At 39.8% G+C, this 25,641-nt stretch overlaps 1 protein-coding gene across 1 annotated transcript; it reads left to right on the top strand.

Annotated features, from left to right (window-relative positions):
- The first annotated feature begins 660 nt into the window (after positions 1-660).
- On the top strand, positions 661-22,071 carry st6gal2a (ST6 beta-galactosamide alpha-2,6-sialyltranferase 2a). The gene is made up of 5 exons (XM_070914251.1): positions 661-1,669; positions 10,064-10,161; positions 11,092-11,193; positions 14,415-14,589; positions 21,824-22,071. The coding sequence occupies exons 1-5, from the start codon at positions 661-663 to the stop codon at positions 22,069-22,071; spliced, it is 1,632 nt and encodes a 543-aa protein (XP_070770352.1).
- The last annotated feature ends 3,570 nt before the right edge of the window (positions 22,072-25,641 follow it).

Raw genomic sequence — 25,641 nt, 5'->3', positions numbered from 1 at the left:
TAAAATGTTACAGATGAATCTACTGATTGTTGAGTTTTTACATGTGAGGAAAAAACCCTGAAGTTAGTTTGTTAATCACCATTTGGGCACCCAATAGAGTCTGCATCAAGTTAAAGTTGGGTTTAAGTTGGTATTGGACATTGGACATTAACAAACGTCCTTGGAGGAAACCCTGGAATATTTAGTTCTTGTTGCGACTGAAGTGCTGAAGATTTGATGAGGGAGTCTGTAAATGTAATTCCAGTTAATAGATGGTCCTAGTCTTTAAAAAATGTCTCCTTTTTTTATTATGAGTGGAAAGCTGCCAAGTTCTACCCTGCAGGCGGCGTTTTCCTGTGGTGTGTCTGTTTGAGCAGAGTGTTTTCATGCACACGCAGCCTCATGTTTGCATGTGCGTTCTTGACTCCACTAATTTGTACCACTCCTCTTCTCAGGGTCCTGTTATATCCTGGAGGACATGAAGAAATAGAAGCGTCAGTTGAGGTGAGTGTCTTAGACCTCTGCTTTGCTAGTCCACATGTTTCCTTTCTCCCCCTGAGCAGTCTCATTGTGAGCTTTCTTCTTTTACAGGCCCTCCAGCTGACCTCTGGGTTAAGTCCGGGCTGTGGGGCTTTGTTGTTGGTGGGCCAGCTGAACAGGCGTATATGTGAGTAAGGGGTAATGAAGTCCAGTATGAGACAGTGGCGGAGGCTGATGCTGGTGGGAATGCTGGCTTGGGTTCTCCTCTTCCTCGCCCTGCTCTCTTACTTCTTGGATGCTCGTGTGAATGAGCCCCTGACCTCTGCTGGCGCTTTACTCTCCCAGCACCCAGACACCCGTCGCCTGGCCTCTATACAGGCCACCCATCAACAGCACGCCAACCTGGGCTCCCGACCTGACCTGGCTTCCATCTTAACTACAGCCTTCCCTAGAGATGAGCCAGAGCCGGAGCCTTCTGCCAGCTCCACGGCCCCAGAGGTGAGCATGGAGGTGAGCCACAGCCCCAACAGTGCTCCCGACGCCATTTATGGTAGCCAGGAGGCCAGCCACCAGGACTACCTGGACCAACAGAGCCTGGCTGCTTGGTCCTCTTTTGGTACGGAAAATGTGGGTTCTCACTCAGACCCTGTAGTCCAGAGTCGTGAGAGAACTTCAAAGACCACAGAGTACCAGAACCATGCCAGCACCACACGCTATCACGGTGGGGAGGAAGAAGAAGAAGATGATGAGAGGGAAAATGAAGAAGAACAACTAGGGAACAGAATGAGGACTACAGCACGCAGGAGGGCTGGTGGTGACTCCTCTAATCTGGAGGAATTTTACTTCTCCAAGTCCACCACTGTGGTGCAGCGGTTGTGGCGGGGCAGTGTGTCCTCTGGCATGCTGAGTCCTCGGCTGCAGCGCGCCATGAAGGACTACGTGAACGCCAACAAGCACCATGTTTCCTACAAGGGGCATCGCAGGGCCGCCCAGAGTGCTAAGGAGCTGCTGTGTCAAATGAAAGCCCAGGTCCGGCTGAGGACAGTGGACGGGTCGGAGAAGCCCTTCTCCTCACTTGGCTGGGCTCGTCTTGTGCCGTCTCTTTCTCTGGAGCAACTGTACAGACGGCAGGACCAGAGCAGTTTCAAGACCTGTGCGGTGGTCACCTCGGCTGGTGCCATCCTGCGCTCAGGACTGGGCAAAGAGATCGGTGAGTAGTGAGATTTGAGTAACAAGGGGCCACAGGGCTACGTACCAAACCTTTAGACCTTTTTGTATCTGGCAACCAATGCTTGCTTAAATTTGTACTCCCCTGTGCTTTCTCTCCTGTACATGTCCTTTGACCAGACCAAATGGGGGAAAAAAGGGTTTCATAGAAAAGGCATGTTTTATATTCCTCAAAGCAATGTATGGAAAAAAAATATTGTTTTTGTATCTGAACCAAAACCCAGGTATTTTATTGATGCATTTGTGTCATAAAACTTATACCCAGCCCTACAGTTGACAAGAAAAGAGAAGGGATGACACACTGTAGCTGAAGATATAAGCTGAAAGTGATGATGAAAAGGATTTTTGAATATACATAAATGCCGTATTTCCATCACATTTCCTACATTGTTTTCCTGTGTAAAGTTTGATTGGCGCTCTTTTAATTACATCATCTCATTGTGCCCTCTTCCTCTGCAGTTCCTCATTTTCTGTGGAAATTCTGTAAAAGTCTGCGCTAAATTTGTATGTAAACTTGACTAGAGTCACTAGAGGAAACCCCATGCGTTCATTGAAATCAAAAAGGTTTATCTCCTCTGAAGCGTGTCTGACCATCTCTCGTTCAAAGTTGAGAAATGGACCAAGGGGTTAGGGTTAGGTTAGCTCAGACTAAAATAAGAAAGAACCCATCGTCCAGGGAGCAGGAATTTACGCATAGCATGAGATTTGGATATTTCTTGTATACAAGTAAAAATTTTGGCATGTTGATGGCACTAAAGGAAAGCTGAAAATAATTAGGATTCAAGCTCTTGAGGCCGGTAAAATACACAGTCAATTTCATGGACAAAACGGTTTTATTCACTAAATAATAAAACCATTTCAAAGTGTATTTGCCAACAGAGAAAGAGTATTATCATACATTTTAAATAAGGATATTTATTTGAGACAGGCTGTTACTAGAGACAAAAGGTTGATTTGCCTGCTTTGCTGTTTGTGTTATTTGGTGTTGGTGCTGGTGTCAGTTTGTACAAATTCAACAGTCTTCAATCTGTTTCAAATTCAAACACTTTCACAGGTCAGGGGGCGTAATGTTTCACTTCACTATAAAGTCTTTTACTGTAAGACCTCCTGTAAAAAGTGTTGAGTTTCATTAGGAGCAGCTTAAAATTATAAAAGCACTACAAAGCTACAGTAAAGGATAGCTTGTTCGTGACTAGTGCAGGTATAACAAGATTACCAAGATCCATGTCAAGGTATTTACTGTAGCTCGCTAACAACTCCAGCTGAACATGAGTGAATATGGTAGTAGTTTACCATACTAGTGACTCAACTTGGCCTGCTGAGATGAATTTTGAATTACAAAGGTCAAAAAATTGCACTTGCAACGATTTGCATTGGCTCCAATGTTTGTATGGCATTTGCCGATTAACTTGTCAAGCTGACTGGTTGCATGTGTGCCGAGTAGTAGGCTATACTGTATGTCTTCATCTTTGAATGTGTGTGCTCTTGGTTTAGAGACTTTGGCAGCTCTTCGGTAAGTGGGGAGAGTGTGAAGTCAGTGACAGATGGCTCACTAGAAAAAAAAGCAGAACCCCCTCTGGTAACCAATCGGGCTCCCTCACATCACGTATAGCTTCCTTGTATTTCCTTGTGAATTCAGCTGCTCGGGGGCAAGCAAAAGCTTTCATATGAATAGATGCTTGGATTTTGCATTATATTTCTATAATGTGTCTCTATGCTGACGGCGTTCTATAGACACTGGCTGTCCCAGACTATGTTGCCCTAGAACGAGAAGCAGAAAATCAAATGCTAAGTGATGCAAAACCTACATCTGCACTTGACCTTGTGGTCACAGTGGGATTAACTTGTGGTGTCACTGAAAACATCAACGCTGCAGTCTTTCAACTCTGATGCCTCCACTCGCTGCTTTGTTGCAAGAGAAGTCCGAGCATTATAAGGTCAGATTTATTTATTTATAAAGCTTTAGGTGCAAACAGGTTTGTGGCAAAGTTAAGTGAGCTATTGTTTTGCTTGTTGCTGAATATATAATATAAGTAGCAAAGAAAAGAGAGGCAGTCTTCAGTTTTGGGCACCAGGCCTTGGACCTAAACTCGGCAGGTGCTTCTAAATCTCTGCTGATGTATCATCATTCCCCCATGTTTGTTTTTGGTTTCCGTCCAATAATGTGACCCGTATGCACATGCTGATAAAAAAAGAAGTAAGTGAATGTGTTCTCAGCACCATATTTGCGTCATTGTTTTCCTAGTTTTGAACAAGCACACCTTGTAAAAAGCTATTTTAAGCCTTGCATACACCATCAGAGAGTCATTAAGAGAATATAGAACAGTCGTCAAATAAGAAATTGTAATTCACTTCTTCTCTGAGGGCAATCATCTACATCTTTGTGTCAAACAGCAGCGGGGTATTGGTTCAGTGTGTCATCATTGTGGTAATCGGCTCTTAAAAAGAGAGATTTTGCCTGACAGGGGGACTTAGTGACTTGACGAATGAGATAAACGTTACAGAGCAGATTAATTATTGAACAGCCTCACAGTGTCGACTTTGTTACATTAATTCTCAGGCTGAGCTTCAGAACGAAATCAAACCGCATTGATCCCACACTGTCTACTTCTTCTCTACCCTGCTGTCCTTCCCAAAAGGACTGCTCTGCATCAGCACCTACATTATGCAGCTGTGAATTGAGACAAATCACTGAAAGATGAATGTGAATATCCTGCTCTCTTCTGTACCACTCGCAGGTTGGCTGGCATTTAGATGATCTGGTTTCTCAGTGGCTGCAGCACCAACTTCATCCTGTGAGAGCTTTGTAACTGAGTTTTTTTTTTTCTGTAGATTGTCACACGTGTGTGATGTGTTGCTGCCATCATGTGGTGAACAGAATAAACTGCATCCCAAGTACAACATGGGATGGAGAAAATAACAGGAACACGTTACAGCATTATTCACCTAAATACCCAGCAACAAATTATTCTCTTTGTGAATATAGTTTGTTTTTGATACTTAGAAGTTTTGAGTCAACTCTATGGTCATTTTTGAGATCATAGTTTGTGGTATTGTTGCTGGTGAAGCCTCTACCTGCTGTCCTTCGTTGTTAATGTCGTTTTTCTGCAAATTTCGACTAATAATTTTAGTTGTTTTTTTTAAGTAAAAGACTAATTTGTGTTGCTGTCTTTCTAACTGATTTAGTTTAGACACTATGGTTGACCTGCCAGCAGATATGACTTGGGGACACCGAGATATAAAAGGTTAAAAGCAACACATAGACTTCAGCAATTTTCCCAGGGGTAGTATTCTTTTTCCACAAACAAAAAATGATGCCATGGGAGTAATTTTATCAACGCTATAAACACATAAATCTTCGAGTAGCATTAAACTTTTAACCAAATGTATTCTTTCTATGTTGCTTTTCTGTTATTTTGTCCACCTCCTGTATGTGTCCACAGTGTTGTCATGCTGCTCTGCCTCCAGTCTGAATGACCGAAAACACCAACATAGCCCAAATGTAATGTTTTTATCAGAAGAGAATTGGTGTGAAAACGGTAAAACTTTTCTAGATCGGAGGTACGGTCTTACCTCTCTAGAACTGCCAGCTAGAATTTGGAAAAATGTAAATTAGGGCCGCATCTAATGATTATTTTCATTATCAATTGTTTTAGTTTTTGACTAATTAATTTATCTTTTAGTAAACAATATGTCAGAAAGTAGTGAATAATACCCATCACAATTTTCACAGAGCCCAAGGTACGACCCAAACATCCTCACACTAAAGAGCCTGGAACCAACAAATGTTTGACATTTTTGCAGTCAATCAAAACATGAAACAAAGAACAAAAAACATGAGCATGTGGAAAACCATGACAAATATACAAATATTTTAAGCAACTGTGTCTAAGCACAACAGGCAACATGAAAAACCTTTAAACTGCCAATATGTGTTCAGCAGGGCCTTGTCTGCTGATGTTAGAGGACTCTCAGGCATATAATGGGTTAACAGGTTGGCAATGTAATTGGAACAAGGCCAATACTTTTTTTTTTATTTTTAAAGTGAGCAATCATTTCAGTTTATAACCTAGCACAGAGCCAATGTAAGGTAGCCAGCAGAGAGGAAATGATAACTACCTGGAGCCATGATTGATACCAAAGCAGTGCATTATAATAGTTTAGATTTAACAAAAATTATGAGCAGATGACAAAAGTGACTTAATTTCAAAAGATCATTTTGAGTTGACATTGGCTGCCTCTCCCAGGTTTTATTTGTCAGGCGTGGAAGTTGACATCCACACTTTTAGACATAAAAAGACACCGAACCTTGAAGTGATCATAACTGCAGAAGCAGCGACACAGAGTCAGTTATGTTAATTTGAAAGCCAACTAGCCGTTGTGCCGACTTAACAATCAACATATCTATATTTGAGTTTACAAAGCAACATGAGGCATCCAACGAGAGCCAGAGTAGGCTCGGTCAGTCTCAGGGGCGCCGATCTCCAACTGTGATATTCATTCATAATGTAACAAGAGGAGTGTAACATGTCGAACAAACTGCATCAACAGAGGAGCAGTGGGCTCAAGTTTAATCTCATGGGCACTGATAAATGCACTCCTTAGCATTAAATTAATCAAACTCTCCATGACAGAGGATAAATAATGGTGTTGTAACACTGTTGTTTAATCATTTTATATGTCACAAGCTTCACATACGTTATGGCCGTTTTGCCACTGAAATGCTGCAGAGAGCACAAAACTTACTGGACGTAATGCTCTTGAGTTCCCTTTCTAATGTTTTTCACGCAGTTAAAGAAAGCCAAGGTTTACTATCAGCCACTAATAGTAACAACTCTCTGTCTGTAATGCTGTAAACACAAAGTCATTATAAAAATAGAAACCCCTGGTCTTTGTCATAAACACTAAAAGACAGGAGAGGCGCTACCATCACTAGTAGTGGGTTGTAAAGACATACTTAATAAATTGGTAATTCAGTATTACAGGATGATATTGCCACTAAATGCTGCTAAAGCATGGTGCTAATGAAAGCATCCTTGAGTTTGTTAAATGATAAAAATGATAAATGAATAGTAATAAATCCATCCTGAACTTGAGGCATATCCTCTTGAGAAATGTAATGTTACATCAGTTATACTGGATATATTGTTGTCTTCATGTGCTAGTTACTACATTTAATGCTTTTTTTCCATAGAAAATCAAAGAAATGTCAAGTGGGTTTCACTCATTAGAATGACACAGCAAAATAGGAAGAAGATAATCGCGAGCACAAGGTGAAGGTGGAATATTGATCCTGGTCGGGTTGAGGTTAAACTAACGACACAAGTGTAACATGCTGCAAACTCTACATGATGTAGTCTTAAAGACATCAGTGGTTCTGTTTATCTGGTTTCTCAAAAGAGAAAAGTCAGAGGAGTCGGCACTTTGGGTCAAAGGCCGGCCATATAACTGAGAAAATCTTGAATCATGGGAATCGTAGCTGTGAGTTTTTGGAGGCTTGGATGAATGTTTTTCAGTTTGGGAAGGATGTTGAGTTGCAGAAATCAATAGCTTTGAAACAATAAAAGATAAAAGCTTGAATCTGATTTGAAACTGTATAATCCTTTGAAACATTTGAAACTTATGCTCTGTGAGGATCAGAGTCATGTGATCAACGCTGTGAACACAAAAATCTTCAAGTAGCATAAAAAATTCAACCAAATGTCTTCTTTTTATGTTGCTTCTGTATTATTTTGTCCACCTGCTGTATATGTCCACTGTGTGTCCAATGCTCTGCCTTTAATGTTCATATTTTCAATGCATAAAGACGGAAAATAACAAAATGGCTGTGTATGTATTGATACATCAGAAGAGAATTACTGTTAAAACAGTAAAAAGTCACTTTTCTAGATCTGAGGTCTTATCTTTATAGAACTGCTAGAACTTATAAAAATGCATCTAATTATTATTTTCATCATCAATTGATCTGTCAGTTTGATTTTTGACAAATCGATTGATCATTTAGTACACAGCATGTCAGAAAATGGTGAATAATACCATCACAATTTTCACAGAAATATTTGAAGGGTAATTAAATGGGGTGAATCTAGACCAGCTCTCGACCTGGGAGTAATAACGTTAGTCTGTTGTGAAATGTGAAGAGATAATTGGTACTTTTTCCTTCTTTTTTTTTCTGTTCATATTTGGTATATTTTTGGAATTTCTCTTGAAGTTTCTGGGAGTTTTAAACCTCTAGGGCTCCTCTGAGAAGGAATCAAAAGAAAATATATTTTTTTTTATTAAAGTACTCGGCACTCTGCAGCCTGTAAAGGGGGTCATGAGTTAAGGCATCACTTCATTTTAAAGATTGAGAATCACTGGCTACCAGAAGAAATATCCATTGAAACTATTTGTGATGAACACGACAGGTTGGATCTGGTACTCTGTGACATGTTACATAATTGATGTTAATCAAGTCTGAGTGGGTTTCCCACCATGAGGAGGCCTCTGTGGACCTTTCTATTAGCATCTATGAGTAGGCTTGATTGTGCCCCATTATTTGATTAATTATACTCGGTAAAAGTAGTCACAGTACAATAACACAAAATATCCGACACACTCAGTGGATAAAAATATGCAGTCAGGGATATTTATGCAACACTTCATGCAATTCTCAAGTGCTTTACATGTTTTTAAAGGTAAAAACAACACTGATGAAAGCAACATGTTTCACTCAGCGCTCCACGAGGCTTGAAAACATTTTCAATGAGTCAAAGGTTCAAATACAACAAAATAATTGTCTGCTTCTATGATGCGTTTGCCATCACTGCTAGTGATATATGTGGTATTTATATCATATGTGTCTAGTGGTGGCAAAAGCGAGTGTAAAACAGGTTTCTCTCCAGATAATCAATAGTAATCAGTGCATCAAAACATCATAAAAACAAAATAAGTAAAGAAATAATTACAATCATAAAATAATGCTAAAAATTTGAAAAATAAATAAATACATAAATTATTAACACAGTAAATAAATAATACAATGAAATTGATGAAAAAAAGAAAAAGAGATAAGAAAATAACCTAAATAAATGGAAATTAAAACATACGTAGCTGATCAAGTAAATAAAGATCAAATAAATAAACAGAAATTATTAAAAAAAATATTTGGCAAAGTGTTTTTTTTCTGAAGATAATGTGAAACATTAATAATGTGAGTTTCCTCTTCAGTAAAAGTAACCTCAGGTTGTTTTACTTTATCAGCAACATGCGTTTCTGCTGGAAGAACGATTCCTGCCTCTAAAATCCATCAGTCCAGTTTCGCTCTGCAGGGAACAGACATGTTTACAGTGTCATGTTGGAGCAGCAGGACAAACTCAATCTCAAGCTCGTGAGCACATGCTCACGGGGTGTTTGCAGTAGGTAGTGTTGTTGTGAATGCCAATCAGTGTTGTAACAGTGGACCGGTGGCAGTGATGGAGGAGTATCTCATTAAAAACTGCAGGATCATCCATTCTGGTGTCAGATCAACGCAGGAGGAGGATCCGTTTAACTGACTGATTGATCAGCTGACGGGCAGACATTACAAGTTTCTAATTATTACCACAACCATCCATCAAGCTGAGGATTTCATGTTGTTGTGTGAACTGTGAAGGACACTATGTGGACAAAGCAAAGCAAAAAGCTGAAGCTGTAATATCTTTGGAGTAAAGCTCTCATCAGTTACCAGCGCTAACCACTAGAGAGCACTTTGGTTATGTCTGTGAGCTGCCAGACGTAGTTGTTAACAGTCAATGTGATCATAATTTATGTCACTGCAGTCACCATGTTGTCATAGTGACTTCTACCACAAATGCTTTGATGGTCGAGGGGGGGCAATTGATGTGACTATCTACAAAAAGATACTGCGCGTGTGTGTGCATGAGTTGGATGTCATTCATATGCAAACGACCCGGTGCATGTTTCAGTGAGCCACAGTGAGCCTTTTTTATGTAATTGATCTTTTACTTTTTGAAGTTGTCTCCCAAGAAATGAGACTAGGCGGCAAATCTAAAGGACAGCGGTGTCTAGGTCAAGACCTTGACAAGCTCATGTGAAACATGATTGATGTGCAAAGATTTGAAACTGATGTTGAGGTATTATGTCTCTGTTTGTCCTAGTTTGGATTTATCGGAGCATCTCAGTGGCTGGGTGTCAAACCTCAGTACTTTTTAAATAGCAAACATTTATTGCCTGATTTTAAATTATTTAAAAAAACCTCAGCAAAGTAAAGTATTGTGGGTGGAAACATTTTGTTGTCATACTGAAGCTTCGGTATCTTATTGGGATGATAACTTGTGCACCTCAAGGTCAGTTCATTACCTGCTTCAAGTAACTTGGTCTGTGGTTTGACTTTCAGATACTCATGATGCTGTTTTACGGTTCAACGCTGCACCTACAGAGGGATACGAGAGAGACGTGGGGAACAAAACCACCATCCGCATCATCAACTCTCAGGTGAGTGAGAGTCTGGCCTTTTTATGATGCATAATAATCAATCATTAATAGATGTATAACTCACTGAAACACATGTCAGACATGAAGTGGTGCATGATGAAGATATAAATGATTTATCACTTCATCCATGCAATGAATGTTGTTTTATTGATGGTTTGCATGTTGTATAGTTTATTTATTTCAGCTCAACCACCGTTTGTGAATAAAAATGATTACTCATCAATATTGCATTTGCAATTACATTTCTTGCTTTGTTGTTCCTGTATAATTGGAAGATGTTTTACATATATATATATATATATATATATATAATAATAATGTATAATATATTACTTTAATAAATACATTTTTATTTGATGATGCTTCATGGTTGTTATGACACTATTTCTAACCTTCATGGTTCTTGAAGTACAATCTAAACCAGAACTAATTGTAGGTGGCACTTGAAGTTCAGACTCTCCTCTCCAAAGACAGTAAATCCTCTCCCGTTTTAACAACACACAAAACTAGAAAAACGTCTCACCTGTCAGCCCGAAGCTGAACTATCCCTGTGTTGTTAAATTGATTCTGTTAAAGCTGCTCTAATCGATATTTTTATATTTCACAACTGATAAAAGCGCTCCTCACCTCTGGAAACGGAGGAAATGGGTAGCTTTAAAATGTTAAGTCTCATTTGTTTAATCTGTACAACTGTATGTACCACCCATAAAGTCACGACTTGTTGGTTTTACACTCCAATATTGTACAGGTTAAACAAAAGAGATATAATGTGTTTTATATGTGAGCTAGGCTAGCTACCCTGTTTGCATCCTTTACGCTAAACTAAGCTAATCGGCTGGTGCGAATAAGCGCTTGCTAATACACTGCTTGGCCTGATACTCGAGTGCATACAGTTTGTTTTAATTTTATGCTGCATATCTCCCTCTACAGATTTTGGCCAATCCTAGGCATCGATTCAACACAAGCTCAATCTACAAGAATGTGACTCTGGTGGCCTGGGACCCTGCACCTTACACTGTCAACTTACACAAGGTGTGTTTTTTTTTGTTGTTGTATGAAATGAGTCTGTTGCTCACACAAACCATACAACCAGTTCATTAAGCTGTCTGTTTTCACCTTTATTGATTCTTCTTCTCTTTGCCCTTTATTCTTCCTGCTACCTTTTTATAATTGTTATTCAGCGAATGGTCTGCTGCCACAATCAATAAGATCCTAGACTTCTGTGGGAGCTGAAGCGCTCAGGTTAATAACCTAAAAACCAAACTTTGCAATTAAAATTGATTTGCATGTTGCGTGTAGCCTTCTCTCTGAATTAATTTTTTAACTGGCTAGTAATAGAACCGCTTGTCCTTCTGAATGAACAGTGACTAGTTCTCAGGCTTTAGACTTTTGAGAAGCCAATTTCAGCAAAGATAACAACAAAAAGGTCGATCATTTCGTGTTACTGCTTTAGTAAAAACAGCTCGAATACATACATGCGTTCAGCACTCTTATGTAGCTGCAGCTGCAGCATGCTTCACGTTACTCAACAAACAGCCTAAAGCTGCACAAAGCCAACAGTGATACAAAAAGGTAACAATTAATCAATTAATAAAGGAGTTGATTGATTGAAAATTAACTTAATTGCATAAATGGTTCCAGCTTCTCAAATGTGAGGATTTGCTGCTTTTCTTTGTTTTTCTACGATAGTAATCTGAATATCTTTGGGTTGGACTGTTAGATAAGACAAGCAATTCAGTTAACTCAACTTGCACCATGAGAAATAGTAATGGCCATTTTTCACTGTTTTCTGATATTATCTTAATCTTTATAGATCTAACAATTGAGTTTTATATGAGAAAATATTACCTTTTTACTAAGCATACAGTACCTACACAATTAATCACAGAGGACTGCACAATGTATGTATTCAGTATCATAAAGTATTGCATGTAATTGGTGCTTCTTTTAAAGTCCTAATTCAAGTCAGTTTATAAAAGATCTATGGAAAAGCCCAGTATTTCATAAGGCTGTCCTCGCTGTATGAAAAATATCAAATGATAGAAAACGATTTCAGGTTCTTCTGTATCTCTGCTGGAAAAAAAACATTTTATATTCAGTGTAAGAAAGATAAATTATATCATCCACTGTACTGTAGTGAATACGTACAGGATGTTGAGTGAGTAATAACACAGAATTATAGAATAGAATAAAATCAACCTGATTATCCACTATGGTCTGTTTCACCACTAAAGACAGTGAACACAACACAGTAAAAGCACTGAACTCAACACACAAAGGTGAGTTGCAGTTGATACTACTTGAATAATTATAATTTCCATCTCAAGGATGTATTAGAGCTGTTTGTTCCCTACAAATACATATAATATGTATGTATGACGGAGCTTCTCTGTGTACAGCAGCTGTTTTGACAATTGTAGCCTCCCTAGTGGGCTAGTGGTTAGGATTTGCCGCTCTCGGGTCCGATTCCCAGTCAGCGAACAGTTTTTTGCAAATTTCCCCACTGAGGGATTAGTAAAGGATTATCTTATGTTTGCTTATCTATTTTATTTTCCACAGTCAGATCGTCTCACCAGACTGACATGTTAAACACTAAGATGCTCTCTTGTCAGGCTGATGCAGTTTTTCCTGACATAAAATAGACTCTGACTGGCTTTCTCTTACATATAAGTCAAACTAAATGTTATGTTTTAAATATTTTGGTTATTTTGGTATATTACATTAACTGTTTTTAGTTCTATTCTTTTCTTGTATATCATACATTATTTATCGTAAAGGGTAACAACAAAAAACATATGTGAATCATGTAAATAAAACATCACCCCCACCGGCTGTGAAAGAATACATAAATTGAATCACATGTAGGGCAGAGCCACAGCCACGATATAATCACACAGCATGACGCAGCACAAAAAGGCAGGGAGTCTTGACCTGGACCTCTTTTTATGGCTTTCTTTGAAGAGAAGTCATTAAAGTCACTTCCTGACGTGTTCATATGCAGTGGCCATGATGGCTCTCTGTCATGTGTTTTTAAATTCTTGACCTTTTGTTAAAAGGAACATCCTCCATGTCAGCTGCTGACAGGAAGTTCCCAAAGACAATGTATGTGTTTGGAAATGCTGACTGTTATTCAGAAAGCAGCCCTTTTCATTTTTTTTAGTAGCTCTGATGAAAGCATGCTCTGTGCGTCAGGTCTGAGGAAAGATCTGCAGAGTGTCAGTTCATCAGAAAGGTGAAAGAAAGACATTTGTCCAAATCAGAGGGATAGTAGAGGAAGGCATGTTCTCTCTGTCAATTAAAACACCGTATAATTTCCATCTTTAGGCTCTTTTTTCGATTTACACTTTGCCAACCCACTATGAGTGTGCTTTTCCATATTCATGTTCATCACATTTGACCTTTCATTTTCTCTCGGCAAGAGATTAAATTGGCTAGTTTACAAAACACCCATATGTTTTGCACGTAATTGTACTACATTTGTACTTCCTCCTTCCTATGAAAATACTCTGCTTTGAATAATAATTGGTGTCTTTCCACAAAAAAGATCAATTACTTAAATATTCTTAACATTACATCTACTCCTTCTCCCTAATGGAAAAAATCCAAACTATCAGTATGCAAATATTTTTCATTCCAAATGTTTATCTGCTGGACAAAAGATGTCTCCTACTTCACTGAAGTGTCCATACTCAGGGCACTGGGCCAGATCACATCACACTTGTTTAAGTTGGATATTGAACCACGATTGGTTTCCAAACTAGTTGCGATGTCACAAAATAATGCTCGCACGTACATGTCGTCTTAAACTCAGGTTTAAGGTGAGCACAGAGAAACTTTCCCCCCTTACAGGAGTGTGAAAACAGGCTCCTAGTGTCAAACTCATACATTGCACATACTTCAGTCTGCACAGTGAAGGTCACTTTCCAAGTGAAGCAACGATAAGAAAAACACATTTTTGATGAAGGGCTGACTCAGGACTTAAAGGCCAAAGACGCCCATTAACTCCAGGGCTCTGGACACGCACCTCGTTGCCTCAGCCTTTGTGGCGGTGGAGGTGATATGGAGGGGGACTGAAAACCTGACACTGCCATTTGAAACTGTCCAAAACATGTTTATTGAATTCTACCGATTCTCATTCTTCGGAGTTTCATTTGACTTTTCTCCAGATGATGTTTTCATTGCAAGATTGGACGTCCCTGTGGTCTAAACTCAGGTGTTTGTCCCCCCCCCCCCCCCCCCCCTTTCTTTGTCAGTGGTATGCCAGTCCGGACTACAACCTGTTTGGTCCGTACGTGGAGCACCGCAAGCTCCATCCCGGCCAGCCTTTCTACATCCTTCACCCCAGCTATGTGTGGCGACTTTGGGATGCGATACAGGGCAACACTCAGGAGAATATCCAGCCCAATCCTCCCTCATCTGGCTTCATAGGTGAGTTCACACACGTACATGCATGCATACATACATGCCGGTATGCATGCAGTGTATGTAGTTGCCTCTGTACTCTTATCTTTCCATTTCCTCGCCTGCTCCTGGAGCAGATATAGGCACAAACACACGCGCGCACACGCTAAGACATGATGAAATTCTTATCTTCAGCATGCACAATGACATTATCAGCATGCAGCACGTCTGTGGAGGGGTTGGCGAAAATGTAACCACTGTATGCCATCTTCGAAACTCTCCAGCATGTCAATGTCCACTTCATGTCTGTCTCTTCCACTGTAATTTTCAGACATTTCAGTATGTTTTTTCCCTCAGACTGCCGTATACATGAAACATCCAATTATGGCAGGAGCATTTGTTTACCTCTTAGCGACAGACCATTACTCTGATCCTCAGCATCTGGTGATATTTTCACTCCTGATATTGAATACACTTATCTAGAATAATCCTTCAATGTCTTGGAGCAATGTTAACACCACAACATAATATAGATTCTATATTGCCAAGTTAAACAATAGTTATGTCAGCCTTCCTTCACTTGTTCCTACATAAAAGTCTAGAGAATGTTGTTATTATGAACATTATGATCGCTATATTATTATGTACAAAACAAGCCACCCACCTAAAAGAGACGTTTTAGGCCTGTTGTTATATTCTGTAGCTATATTGCAGTATAGCTAGCCACAATTTACTTATTTTAGTTATCTCAACAAATAATCAATAAATATAAAATATATATTATTGAATTAGTGTATATTTTTCATGCTTTAGCAGTGAGAGAGATGAAACCAAGACACTTTGGATTTGATTTCTCTTCTAACTCTACTAATGGTCTCTGATACTTTTGCATAAATATTTTCTGAACCCCAAACAACAAGAAAATAGTCAACAGTCATGCTAGCGGCTGAACTTGTTGGTGAACTTGTTAGCAAACAGTTGCTTATTTACACATCCATCAGATACAGAGCAACATTATCACTAATTTGGAGTCATGTTTGTGTCAACCTGAAGAACACAAGTCCAATATTTACTTTCTTTTCGCTCTGTTTTTGGGCTCTACCAACTCCTGAGGGAGATATCTGATTCTGTAACTGCTAAATGCTCCACTGTGTTCACCAGACAACTATGTATGTCTGCAGTGGGTTTTTTAGAGCTTTTTCACTTGAAACAGCTGTGGCCAGAAACGACTCTATAAGAGCTGAAACTAACGATAAAGCTCTGTAAAGCCGAGGGGAGCTGCAGATTCAGGCGATAGGTTCAGCACTGGTTCAGTGGTGGACACACTCAGTGTTTAAGGATAAAAGTGGGTATTTGACAGGAAATACACACCGAAAAATTACCAAAAATGATTTATTATCGACAACATACCAGTCGGCTATCAGAACCTATGGGTCATCTGCCTTTTAAGCAAAGAAATAAAGCATCTAAACAGAATAAACGGAACAGAATTAAAGACAAACAATCAACCATAGACGACACAAGGTGATTTCACACGAGCACAGTTTAACCACAGAGGAGACACGGGTCACACTTTGATCTGTTGGAACTGAGTCAGCCCTTCATCAAACACAGTTAACCCTGGTGTATTATGACATACACATCTTTTGTTTGCCCTACACTGGTTCTCACCCACAGTTCGGCTGGTTTTCTGTCCTGATCGTTAGCTATATTCTAGTACACTGGTCTAAATCAGTCACTGATTAGATGGCTTGAATGAAAGGCTGCAGGGATTTAAATTGAAAAGACCTATCGACTGGTAAGGCTTCACTGCCTGCATAATGAAATTAAAATGTCAGCATGTTCCTTGCAGGAGTTTTTTGTTATCTAGTCTTTTCATGTTACTTATATGTTTGGCTACATGTACTGTAAATGAGAAGGCTTTCTGATCAATTCTGCTATAACACGTTTTCACCCAGCTGTTAGCGGGGACCGGCCTTTAATAAAGCACAATCCCTTAGAGATGTGTCATTACTATTTGAGACCATCTTTTTTTTGAAATTGTAAATGGACATTTTCTTAAAAATAATTCGCTTCTATGTCGCCCATCGCAGAGTAATAAAGGAGTGCAAATGTGTGTTCAACCTCCAAAGGAGCAAGAGCTAGATTCTGTGTTTTACAGAAAATTAGCAATCTTCAAGCGCAAGTGGATGTCAATTACTCCTTCTGTTCGGATGCCATGGCTACTAGTTAGATGGAGGATGCTGTGTAATTGTTTTGTCTTTCTGAAGAAATGCAGTCATTATGGCTACAAGAGGGAGGAGACGCACTGTTGGTGCAGATGCCATGGAGGGATTTTTCTTCTTTCCACAGGACGAGTTCTGGCACTATCACAAATCAAGCTTTGTCTGCCAAAACAAGATCATTTGACTTAAAGAGTGGTGTCACATTTTAATTTCTGTTATGTTACATTTATTTAGATGTGCAGTTAATGGCGATATGCTACTATTTCTTACAAAAAAATAAATCTTGCTTATCTCCTGTAGTAAGTGAATAATGTGCAGCACGTTCATGCTGTTGATCCTTAGAAAAGGGTCAGTAATCCATTGACAGTAATGTGGCACATCAGAGCCTCACACGTCACTTGAAATTTGCCTTTTTCCCTGAGTCATAGACTTTCTTTTATTTTCATTCTCACAAGGACCTCCAGCCTCTTTTGACACAGAGCGATGCAATGATTCTCTTCCACAGCAATAATATTTAATAAAACAATTAAAACCAACAATAAAACGACTACATGTCCATTAGAGTCTCTCAGGGTTAGCATCCATTCACAGTTGGAACTGTCAAGTCGGCTTCCAGACGGGCTGAAGTCAGATTGTCAGAACACTCATTTGGCAGGGCCTCATTACCGCCCTGCAGAGAGGTCAGACATCGCTGTTTCAGAGCAGAGCAACCACATCTTGAACTTGAAGTCCTGTCCGTATGAAATGAGTTTGATATCTGCTTGATGCTTTGTGAACTCAGGGCCATTCAATTTCAGCAGTTTGTGTATTCCAATTCCCTGATGTTGCTTTCTGTTTTTTCTGGTCTAGCTGTGGACGAGACCCTGTAAACCATACGTCAACTGCTGTGAAAAACTATTGCATTGATGTTTGTTTTTCTCGCAATTTCTCATCAATTTGAAGTTTAATGTATAAGGACGCATGCAACAAAATCATGCAATAACACAAAGCAACTACATCAAAAAAGGGAACACTAACACAGAAATAAAAATAAATGATGATGATGAGCATTTTGAATATATACAAGTTGAAAGTTAAGTTTAGGATAAGGTCAGATTCTGCAACATTTACAGTTAGAGCAGCGCAGAGGCTGGAGAAAAAAGGAGAAGACGACGGAAGTTAAATGATTAATACATCCATCCACTTAGACACTGATAGAAGAAGCACAAATATATGACTGACTAGCTTTGGCATTTACAGCAGCACAATGACAAACTGACCGAACAGCAACAGAAAAGAGGCACCAGATATTTGTTTTGTAGAAAAAACAGAACCTGAATTTGAAAAAGGAATAAAATATATTTACATTTATTTAAGATTTTAATGATCACATTATTATTCTAAAAATGAATTTCACCTTAATGAAGTTAATGTGTGCTTTGTTAAGAATTGAGAGTTTTGACGAACCAGAATATTCTCAAAACGTTTTACCCTGATTCCAATATAATTAAGAGAAAATGTTCTCTGTAGATTTCCTGGACATATCGACACAACACATAAAACGAGAGTTAAGTACACACTATATGGCCAAAAGTAGATGTCCTGTTGTGTACTTTGAGTCAGGGGATGTTTTTCATGTTCCTTCCTACCAATTAAGGGAAATCCTAATGCAATAACACACAGTAAGATTCTAGTGTGGTTCCAACTTTTGGAAAGATCCTTTCCTGTTTGAATATTATAATTCCCCTCTGCACAAAGCAAGACCCATAAAGAAATGGTTTTCATAGTCTGGTGTAGAAGAACTGGACTGGCCTGCAGAGAGCCCTGACCTAAACCCATCAAACACCTTTTGGGATGAATTGGGAGCCAACAGCGAGCCAGGCCTTATCACCCAACACCAGTGCCCGACCTCACATTGTGGCTGAATGGGAGAAAACATCTGCAGCCAGGTTCCAAAACCTTGTGGAAAGCCTGAAACCAGAAAAGTGGATGCTGTAATATCAGCATATTAATGCCAATAGTAACGTTCAGGTGTCCACATTCCTTTGACCATATAGTGTTTATAAAACATGTCTTTATCCAGACATTTTGTACTTTGGTGTCTTGTACATGCCAAAACAAATATAAAAACTCAATGGACGCACAAAAAGAGATTACTCTCTGTACAAACACAAGTTCACACATAAACTACATTTACTCCCTAAATGAATCATGCTTTAGTCCACGTTCCCTGGCAGCTCACATTGTAAGTGCGGCTGTCAAGCTCAGCCATTGCTGTTTCATGATGACCGTGTTTCCTCTCTGGTCTTGTTGAGAACATTCAGGCTGAGGTCGTGGCCCCGGGGGGGGTTGTGTGCTTGGTGGCCGAGGTGCTGCAGCCCTGGTTGAGAGCGTCAGTGGAGATCTGGGCGGTGCAGGCCACCGTGTTGCTGTAGACTCTGCGGTTCAGCTGGATTACTGTGGTCTTGGAGGGCATCGAGGTGTTGCCATTCTCCACTGACCAGTGATCGCAGTGAAACAGGATCAGGAAACACCTGTAGAACTGAGACAGAGATGGAAAGAAAGATAATGTGAGTGCAAAATACCAGCTTGAGTGGAGAATTCCTGGTATCCTCCGAGGTGGATTGACCTTGGTTTGATGCTTTCATAGAGACTCAAGAGTTTGATAAGAAATCATGCCGTAGTGCACTTTCATGTCCTCATAGTCAACAGGATGTGCTGCTTGAGAGGAGGAAATGTTCCCCTAATGGCTTGTTGCACTGGCAGAGAAGGTGGTGTCTAACACTCAGTGCTTAGTTTGAACTCGGAGGTCATTCAACACATTAGTTAGAAAGGTTTGAGAGCTGCTCTCTGAAATACAAGTGCTGCGCGACGAAGATTGCGAGAGAATGAGTCGTGATGCCATTTTTGTTTATTTTATTTTATATTTAATTTGTAAATAAATGTGATGTAAGGGACCTTGACTTATTTGCATGTGCAATTGTGGAAAGCAGAGTAAAATAAATAATAATAAAAAATTTCAAATTATGCAAAAGTGAAATGCACTTGGAAGTACAAACATGTCTAATTAGAATATAATTTTACTGTAAAAACACATTTCCATCGGTTTTATAGGTTGTTAATGGCTAATGAGACGTACCGTAAACTGGTCTAATGCACATTGCAGTTGATGAGATTCTATTTAAAACGGATCAGTATGCTGATAATTGTGAGTAAATTAGGACTAGAAAGTACAGCGTACATGGTCAAACTTCTGGATCTTATCAAGAAAACCGTACAGAGCCAACTGGCACACAAACACGCTGTAGAAAAAAGGCTGTATACTTTTGTATGCTGTAGGCTGTAAGTAATTCAACACATGCTCACACGACACGCTTCCACATTGTGTAGGAAGGATTTCACTTGGTTATTTGTGGTGATTGTGATCATGATGGAGAGCAGAAAAGAAGAGGGAGGAGGGTTGCGAGCAGAATAACAATCATCAGAGAGAAAATGATGAAACAGAAATCGCCAGCAATGCATAAAGGAATGAAAAACAAGAAAAGTTAACAGAATGTATGCAGGAGCCGACTGCTCTCTGTGTTGCCAACATATCACAGTGTATGAAAGACACCATGCAGAGCATGCTGAGGCAGGCAAACTCACCATCTTCATATATTATGTATTCACTTCTATTTTTAGCATTTATCTAAAAGAGGGTTTTGCTGAGCATGCATGCCTTTTTTCAGCAGTACTCGACTTTTGACACCGAGCAGATCCAGTGGAGATTTTATGATGAATGCTTTTCCCAAAGGCGTGTAGCAGATGCTGAGGAAGACTGTTACACCTTTTCATTCCTTAATCAGATCTCCCCAACTGAGAGTGTTTTTTAGTATCAGTGTATATTAATACTAGCCTATATGAGGAACATGTACAATTATTTACTTTGCAAGACCATACCCTGTCAAATTCATTGATGTAAATTGAAAATGAATTGATCAATGTGTAGCCAATTCAGAGACATTGTCTGCATGTTGGCCTTTTAACATTGTTCAAATAAATATGTTGATTAAAGAATTGTTATTTCTGTTAATTGACTTACTCTCATCCAGAATTGCCATATTTCTGTTGTTCTTTTTCAAGTGTGTCTAGGTAGCTAGCGAGCTTCTGTGAGTGGGAATATTCTTTGTCCTGCCCATTAAGTTGTAGTAGGTCGACTGTTTCTCTAACTGGGGAAAACAAACGTCACACCAGACCAGTTTGAATCGCTGAACAAATCTGAGATGTGGACAAGACATGGGTGGAGTTTGAGGTCATGGCGAACTGAGGAGAAAAAAACAACAGAACTTGTCAATATCAACCCATGTGGTCTAAAGTGAAACCTTTTAGGGGCAGTGGTGGCCTAAAGGTTGCTGGTTTGATCCCTGGACTTTTGCATGAATTGAACAGACATGATACAACATGTTATTTAGTGAACTTTAGAGGTGCTGGTGGGTGGATTTTGTTGTCTTCCGACAGAGCCAGGCTAGCAGTTTCCCCTTGCTTCCAGTCTTTATGCTAAGCTATGCTAAACAGCTGCTGGCTGTCGCTTCATATTGAACGGGTGGATATGAGAATGGTATTGATCTTCTCATCTAACTCTTGGAAAGAAAGCAAATTAAGTGTATTTACCAAAATGTCAAACTATTCCGTTAACCCCCGACTGCTCCAGTAGAGCTGCTCAGTGTCCAGCAGATCATACTGTGGTTGTACTGGGCAGCTTTCAGGTGTGAACATGCATTACTGAATGTGAATGTGAACAGAGAGTTCCTGAAAAAGAGAGCACTGCTCTCTGCCAAACTTCCCTTGAAACAAAGATGCAATTTAGAGGCTGGTAAAAGATGGCAGCCTTTTTGGTGATGGTCTTATTATTTAACTATAGTTTAGCTTTCAAAGTGTAATGTTGAAATGCTCGACCTTTTCACCTTTTAACCCTTAACTGGTTTGCATTTGTGTATCAACAGGTTTTAAAGTAAGTCAGGAAATATTTGTGAATATGAGCACCTGAACTTATTCCTCTCTCTCTGTTGCCATTGCAGGCATCGTCCTGATGATGGCGCTGTGCGAGCAGGTGCATGTGTACGAGTACATTCCCTCCATGAGGCAGACAGACCTGTGCCACTACCACGAGCGTTATTATGACGCTGCCTGTACACTGGGTGCCTACCATCCTCTCCTGTATGAGAAGAGCCTGATCCAGCGGATCAACACGGGCCCCGAGAGTGACCTCAGGAGGAAGGGACGGGTCACTCTTCCAGGCTTCAGCACCGTCGACTGTGACATCTGAGAAATGAAACCTGACCCCCTGAGCCCGAACATACACACACACACTCTGGCCTTTTCTGGCTGACTAAGGGAGAGGTGCAATAAAGCCACTGGAGACAAGGAGGCTGGAGCTTACAAGTTTCAAATTAGACCCATGAAGAACATAAGCCATAGCCCTCCAGGGAGGGATCAACATGGAGGCTTCTGAAGGAACTTGTCTTCATTAAGATGGTTTACTAGACCAGAGACTGGCAGGAAGAGGCTGCTAGATGGAGCTGAAAAAGACATTACTCTCTGCTTTAGCTGAGCCATGTTAGCTGTGGAGCTGACTAGGGTAGCAACAGATCCGTGTTTTTAGATAGACAAGTGAATTTTCAATAACTGGGTGTGATTCAATGGTGTAAACTCTGTGTTTTTCAATAGTATGGGTGGTTATCAACTTAAAGGAAATGCCACTGTTTGTAATGGTGGATATTTGTGATTTTTCTTTTTTTTTTTTTACTGGTCCAAAGGGTTGTGAATAAGAAAAGAAGTCATCCTCGCTGAATGTCATAAATACAACATACACTCACAGATATACACACATTCACACAAACACTTAGAGCAGCAACACACGCAGATGAATGCAGTGTGAAAAATAGTTTTGGTGTCTCCACGGAGACAAAGTCGAGCTGTCACGGCAGTCCTTTTACTGTACATTCGCCTCGCTCTGCAGCAAGCTTTCCTGTCTGACATTCCCCTGATATCTCCTTGTGAAACCAGAAGTTGTGCTTCGTGTTGTCATGAGGGGTTTACTTCACACAACTGATGTTGTTAAGCTTGATATTAAATTACTCGCCTGTGCATGCCAACTTGCCAGCTCTCTACCACCAGTTTGTCGCTCCTTGTTCACACATTCTGGATGATTCCTCAGTCAGTGTCAAGAAGCCAGTCTCTCAGTTAATAGCTCACAGGAAAGAAGGCACTAGATGTTTTTTTTTTTTTTTTTACTGGCGGCGTGATTAAATAAAAGTAAATGGGGCCAAAATGGATCTTCAGAACAAACTGGTGCTCAGAACAGCCGTAACCCTGTGCCTAGTGGTCAACTGAAAACTTTCCTTGGGTTGCCTTGTGACTGTTCAGATACATGCAGTACTTACTGTGGCAGGACTGCAGTAACGTGGAGTTAAATTGTCATGACAGGAGTGGAGCAGTTGATATTGCTGAACTGAGCTGCATCAGGGGATTCTCAGCTCTGCCTCAGCCATCACCAGCCCCTGTTTTTGACGGTCAGTTCACTCTTTATTGAATGTAATTTTCCCACTGCGTGTGATGGCCAAACCCTCCCTGGAGTTCAACACTGCAGTATGGTCTGTGTATGTGCAGGGTTATTTCTTTGTCATGTAACAGCATGAAGCTCATTTCCTACAACTATAAATGTCTCATATTTCCTGAATCCTCTAATATTGGTCTATACCTGGCCACAGCTCCGAGCGGAGACAATTATAAGAGAGGAATTTGAACCGGTAATATGAGCAGATTTGCTTTGTCTCCGGGACGGAGAATAATTTTTATGTTTACAGTCAGTCAGTGCCACACAGGCTCTAGAGGTATTAGACCAGCGTTGAGAGGAGGGTTGGTTGCGGTATTGGCTGCAGACATTCAGTCAGAAAAATCTTGCCTATGACAGAGATTTTTATTGATAAGTGTGCTATTCTACAAAATGTTCTTGTGCCATTGGTCGTGGTTCGTAATAAGATGTGAAAAGTCTGATGTTTGTTGAATTAGACGACTGTAGTAGTAGTATGTAGATGATTATGGGGCTTAGCATTACCTGTTGTTGAGTAAGGCTGGGTATCATCCAAAATGTGTCAGTGCTACTGCAGACACGTACTGTGCTGATACCAAAACAAAAAAACTTTTTTGAAATTTAGACAATACCTCATCAACAATCAAAAGAAAGAAATGAGCATCTGAACAAGAATTTGGTGCCAATTTTCACTTGACAGTCGGGGTGGGCGATATAGATAAAATCTTCTATTATGGTTTTTTATATTGCAACATAGATATACTGTATATCATGATATAGTACATTTTCTGGAAATTCTGTTGAGAAACTTCACTCAGTTGTCAGTTTACTTGCAGACTTTGCTAAAACGAAGTCTAATACAACAGCCCTGCAAAGAAATCATTAAAATAAATGGGAATGGACAAAATATTGGAAACACTATATATAATGCAGTGCAATTCTACAGAACCACAAACTACAGCCTCCAAAATGATCATACAAAAACAGGAAATAATAACCTTAATGAAGGAAGGATTTACTGCAGGGCATCAGACTGCATTGCTTTTAGCAAGGTGGACCTAATAAACTATCAACTGAGTGTGTTAGTATAGATGAAATAACCAGATGACTAATTCAGTGAATTACATTCATGACAAAGGCATTTCATCACATTGATGCAAAATCCTGTAAATCTAATATTACCACAAAGCAGTTCTCCTCATTGATTTGGAGCTGCCTCGCTAGAAATATCTCGACAGTTGACAATTGGTTTATGCTCATATCGCCCAGCCCCACTCGACAGTTTCTGAGATGCTATGGATGCATTTAGCTTGGAATGCAAAAAGTAGTGAGGTTTGATACCCAGCCGGAGTTTCAGGTGGATTGTTTGGCATGTTATTAGAAGATTCTTGGAACAAGGAACCAGATAAAGTCAGCAACTGTTAGAGGACTGTAGCAGAGGTTTAAAAAACAGACAGAATAAACCATTTTTGAAGCTTATGGAGATTTAGCATTCATTTTGAATCATGCAGGTTCTCAGCTCTGCTGTAGGTTTTTATGTTTCTACATGAATTATCAAATGTTTTATTGCTTGTGATTGTAACACACTGAAGGTGCAAAAACCCTGAACATATTGTACATGTATATTTCTAATGACTTTGATTTCTTTCCAATGCACAGAGCATGCAAATCAGGATCAGGGCTAAGAGTCTTACAACTGTCTGTGCTGTACTGTGCTGCAAGTAGACACCATAGTCATTAATGTTGTGAGAGGCGATTGTCCTATAAGATTGTTTTTTTTTTTTTTCTTAAGTTGTGTTGTGTTTTGCAGATTTTAGTGCATGCTTGTGGGCAGGGGAAATCACATCCAGCTGCGGTGCAGCTATTGGAAGTTCCCTGGGAGCACTTGATGAAGTGCAATGCCTTCTGGCAACTTCATCTACGCATCTTAGTATTGTGCCAAATTCCATTTTTAGTTATGTCTTAGCAGGGTGGGTTGAGCACAGGACGAGGACTTGGAGTAATAGCAGGACTTCTAAGGTGCTATTGCTTCTCTCTGGGATGTTTAAGGTGGAATTTGATTTAAGTTAAATCCTCTTCAAGGCAGCAATTTTATTGCCAGTATAAAATACAAGACATTGTGCTGAAACTTTAAGATCAACTTTAATGATTGACCAGTGGTGAGATGAGAAAACATATTGTTTATTACGTTTTGCCCTCTCGGCCTCTTTCCCTCCCCTATTTACTCTCGAGGCCTATTTTTCATGTCTTATTTCTACTCTGTATTGTGGGAATTGCTGCACCACACTGCCTCTAAAGGATTGT

Source organism: Enoplosus armatus, chromosome 11 (assembly GCF_043641665.1).
Source record: "Enoplosus armatus isolate fEnoArm2 chromosome 11, fEnoArm2.hap1, whole genome shotgun sequence".
Lineage (NCBI taxonomy): Eukaryota > Metazoa > Chordata > Actinopteri > Centrarchiformes > Enoplosidae > Enoplosus > Enoplosus armatus.
This window is presented reverse-complemented; position numbering and strand designations above follow the sequence as displayed.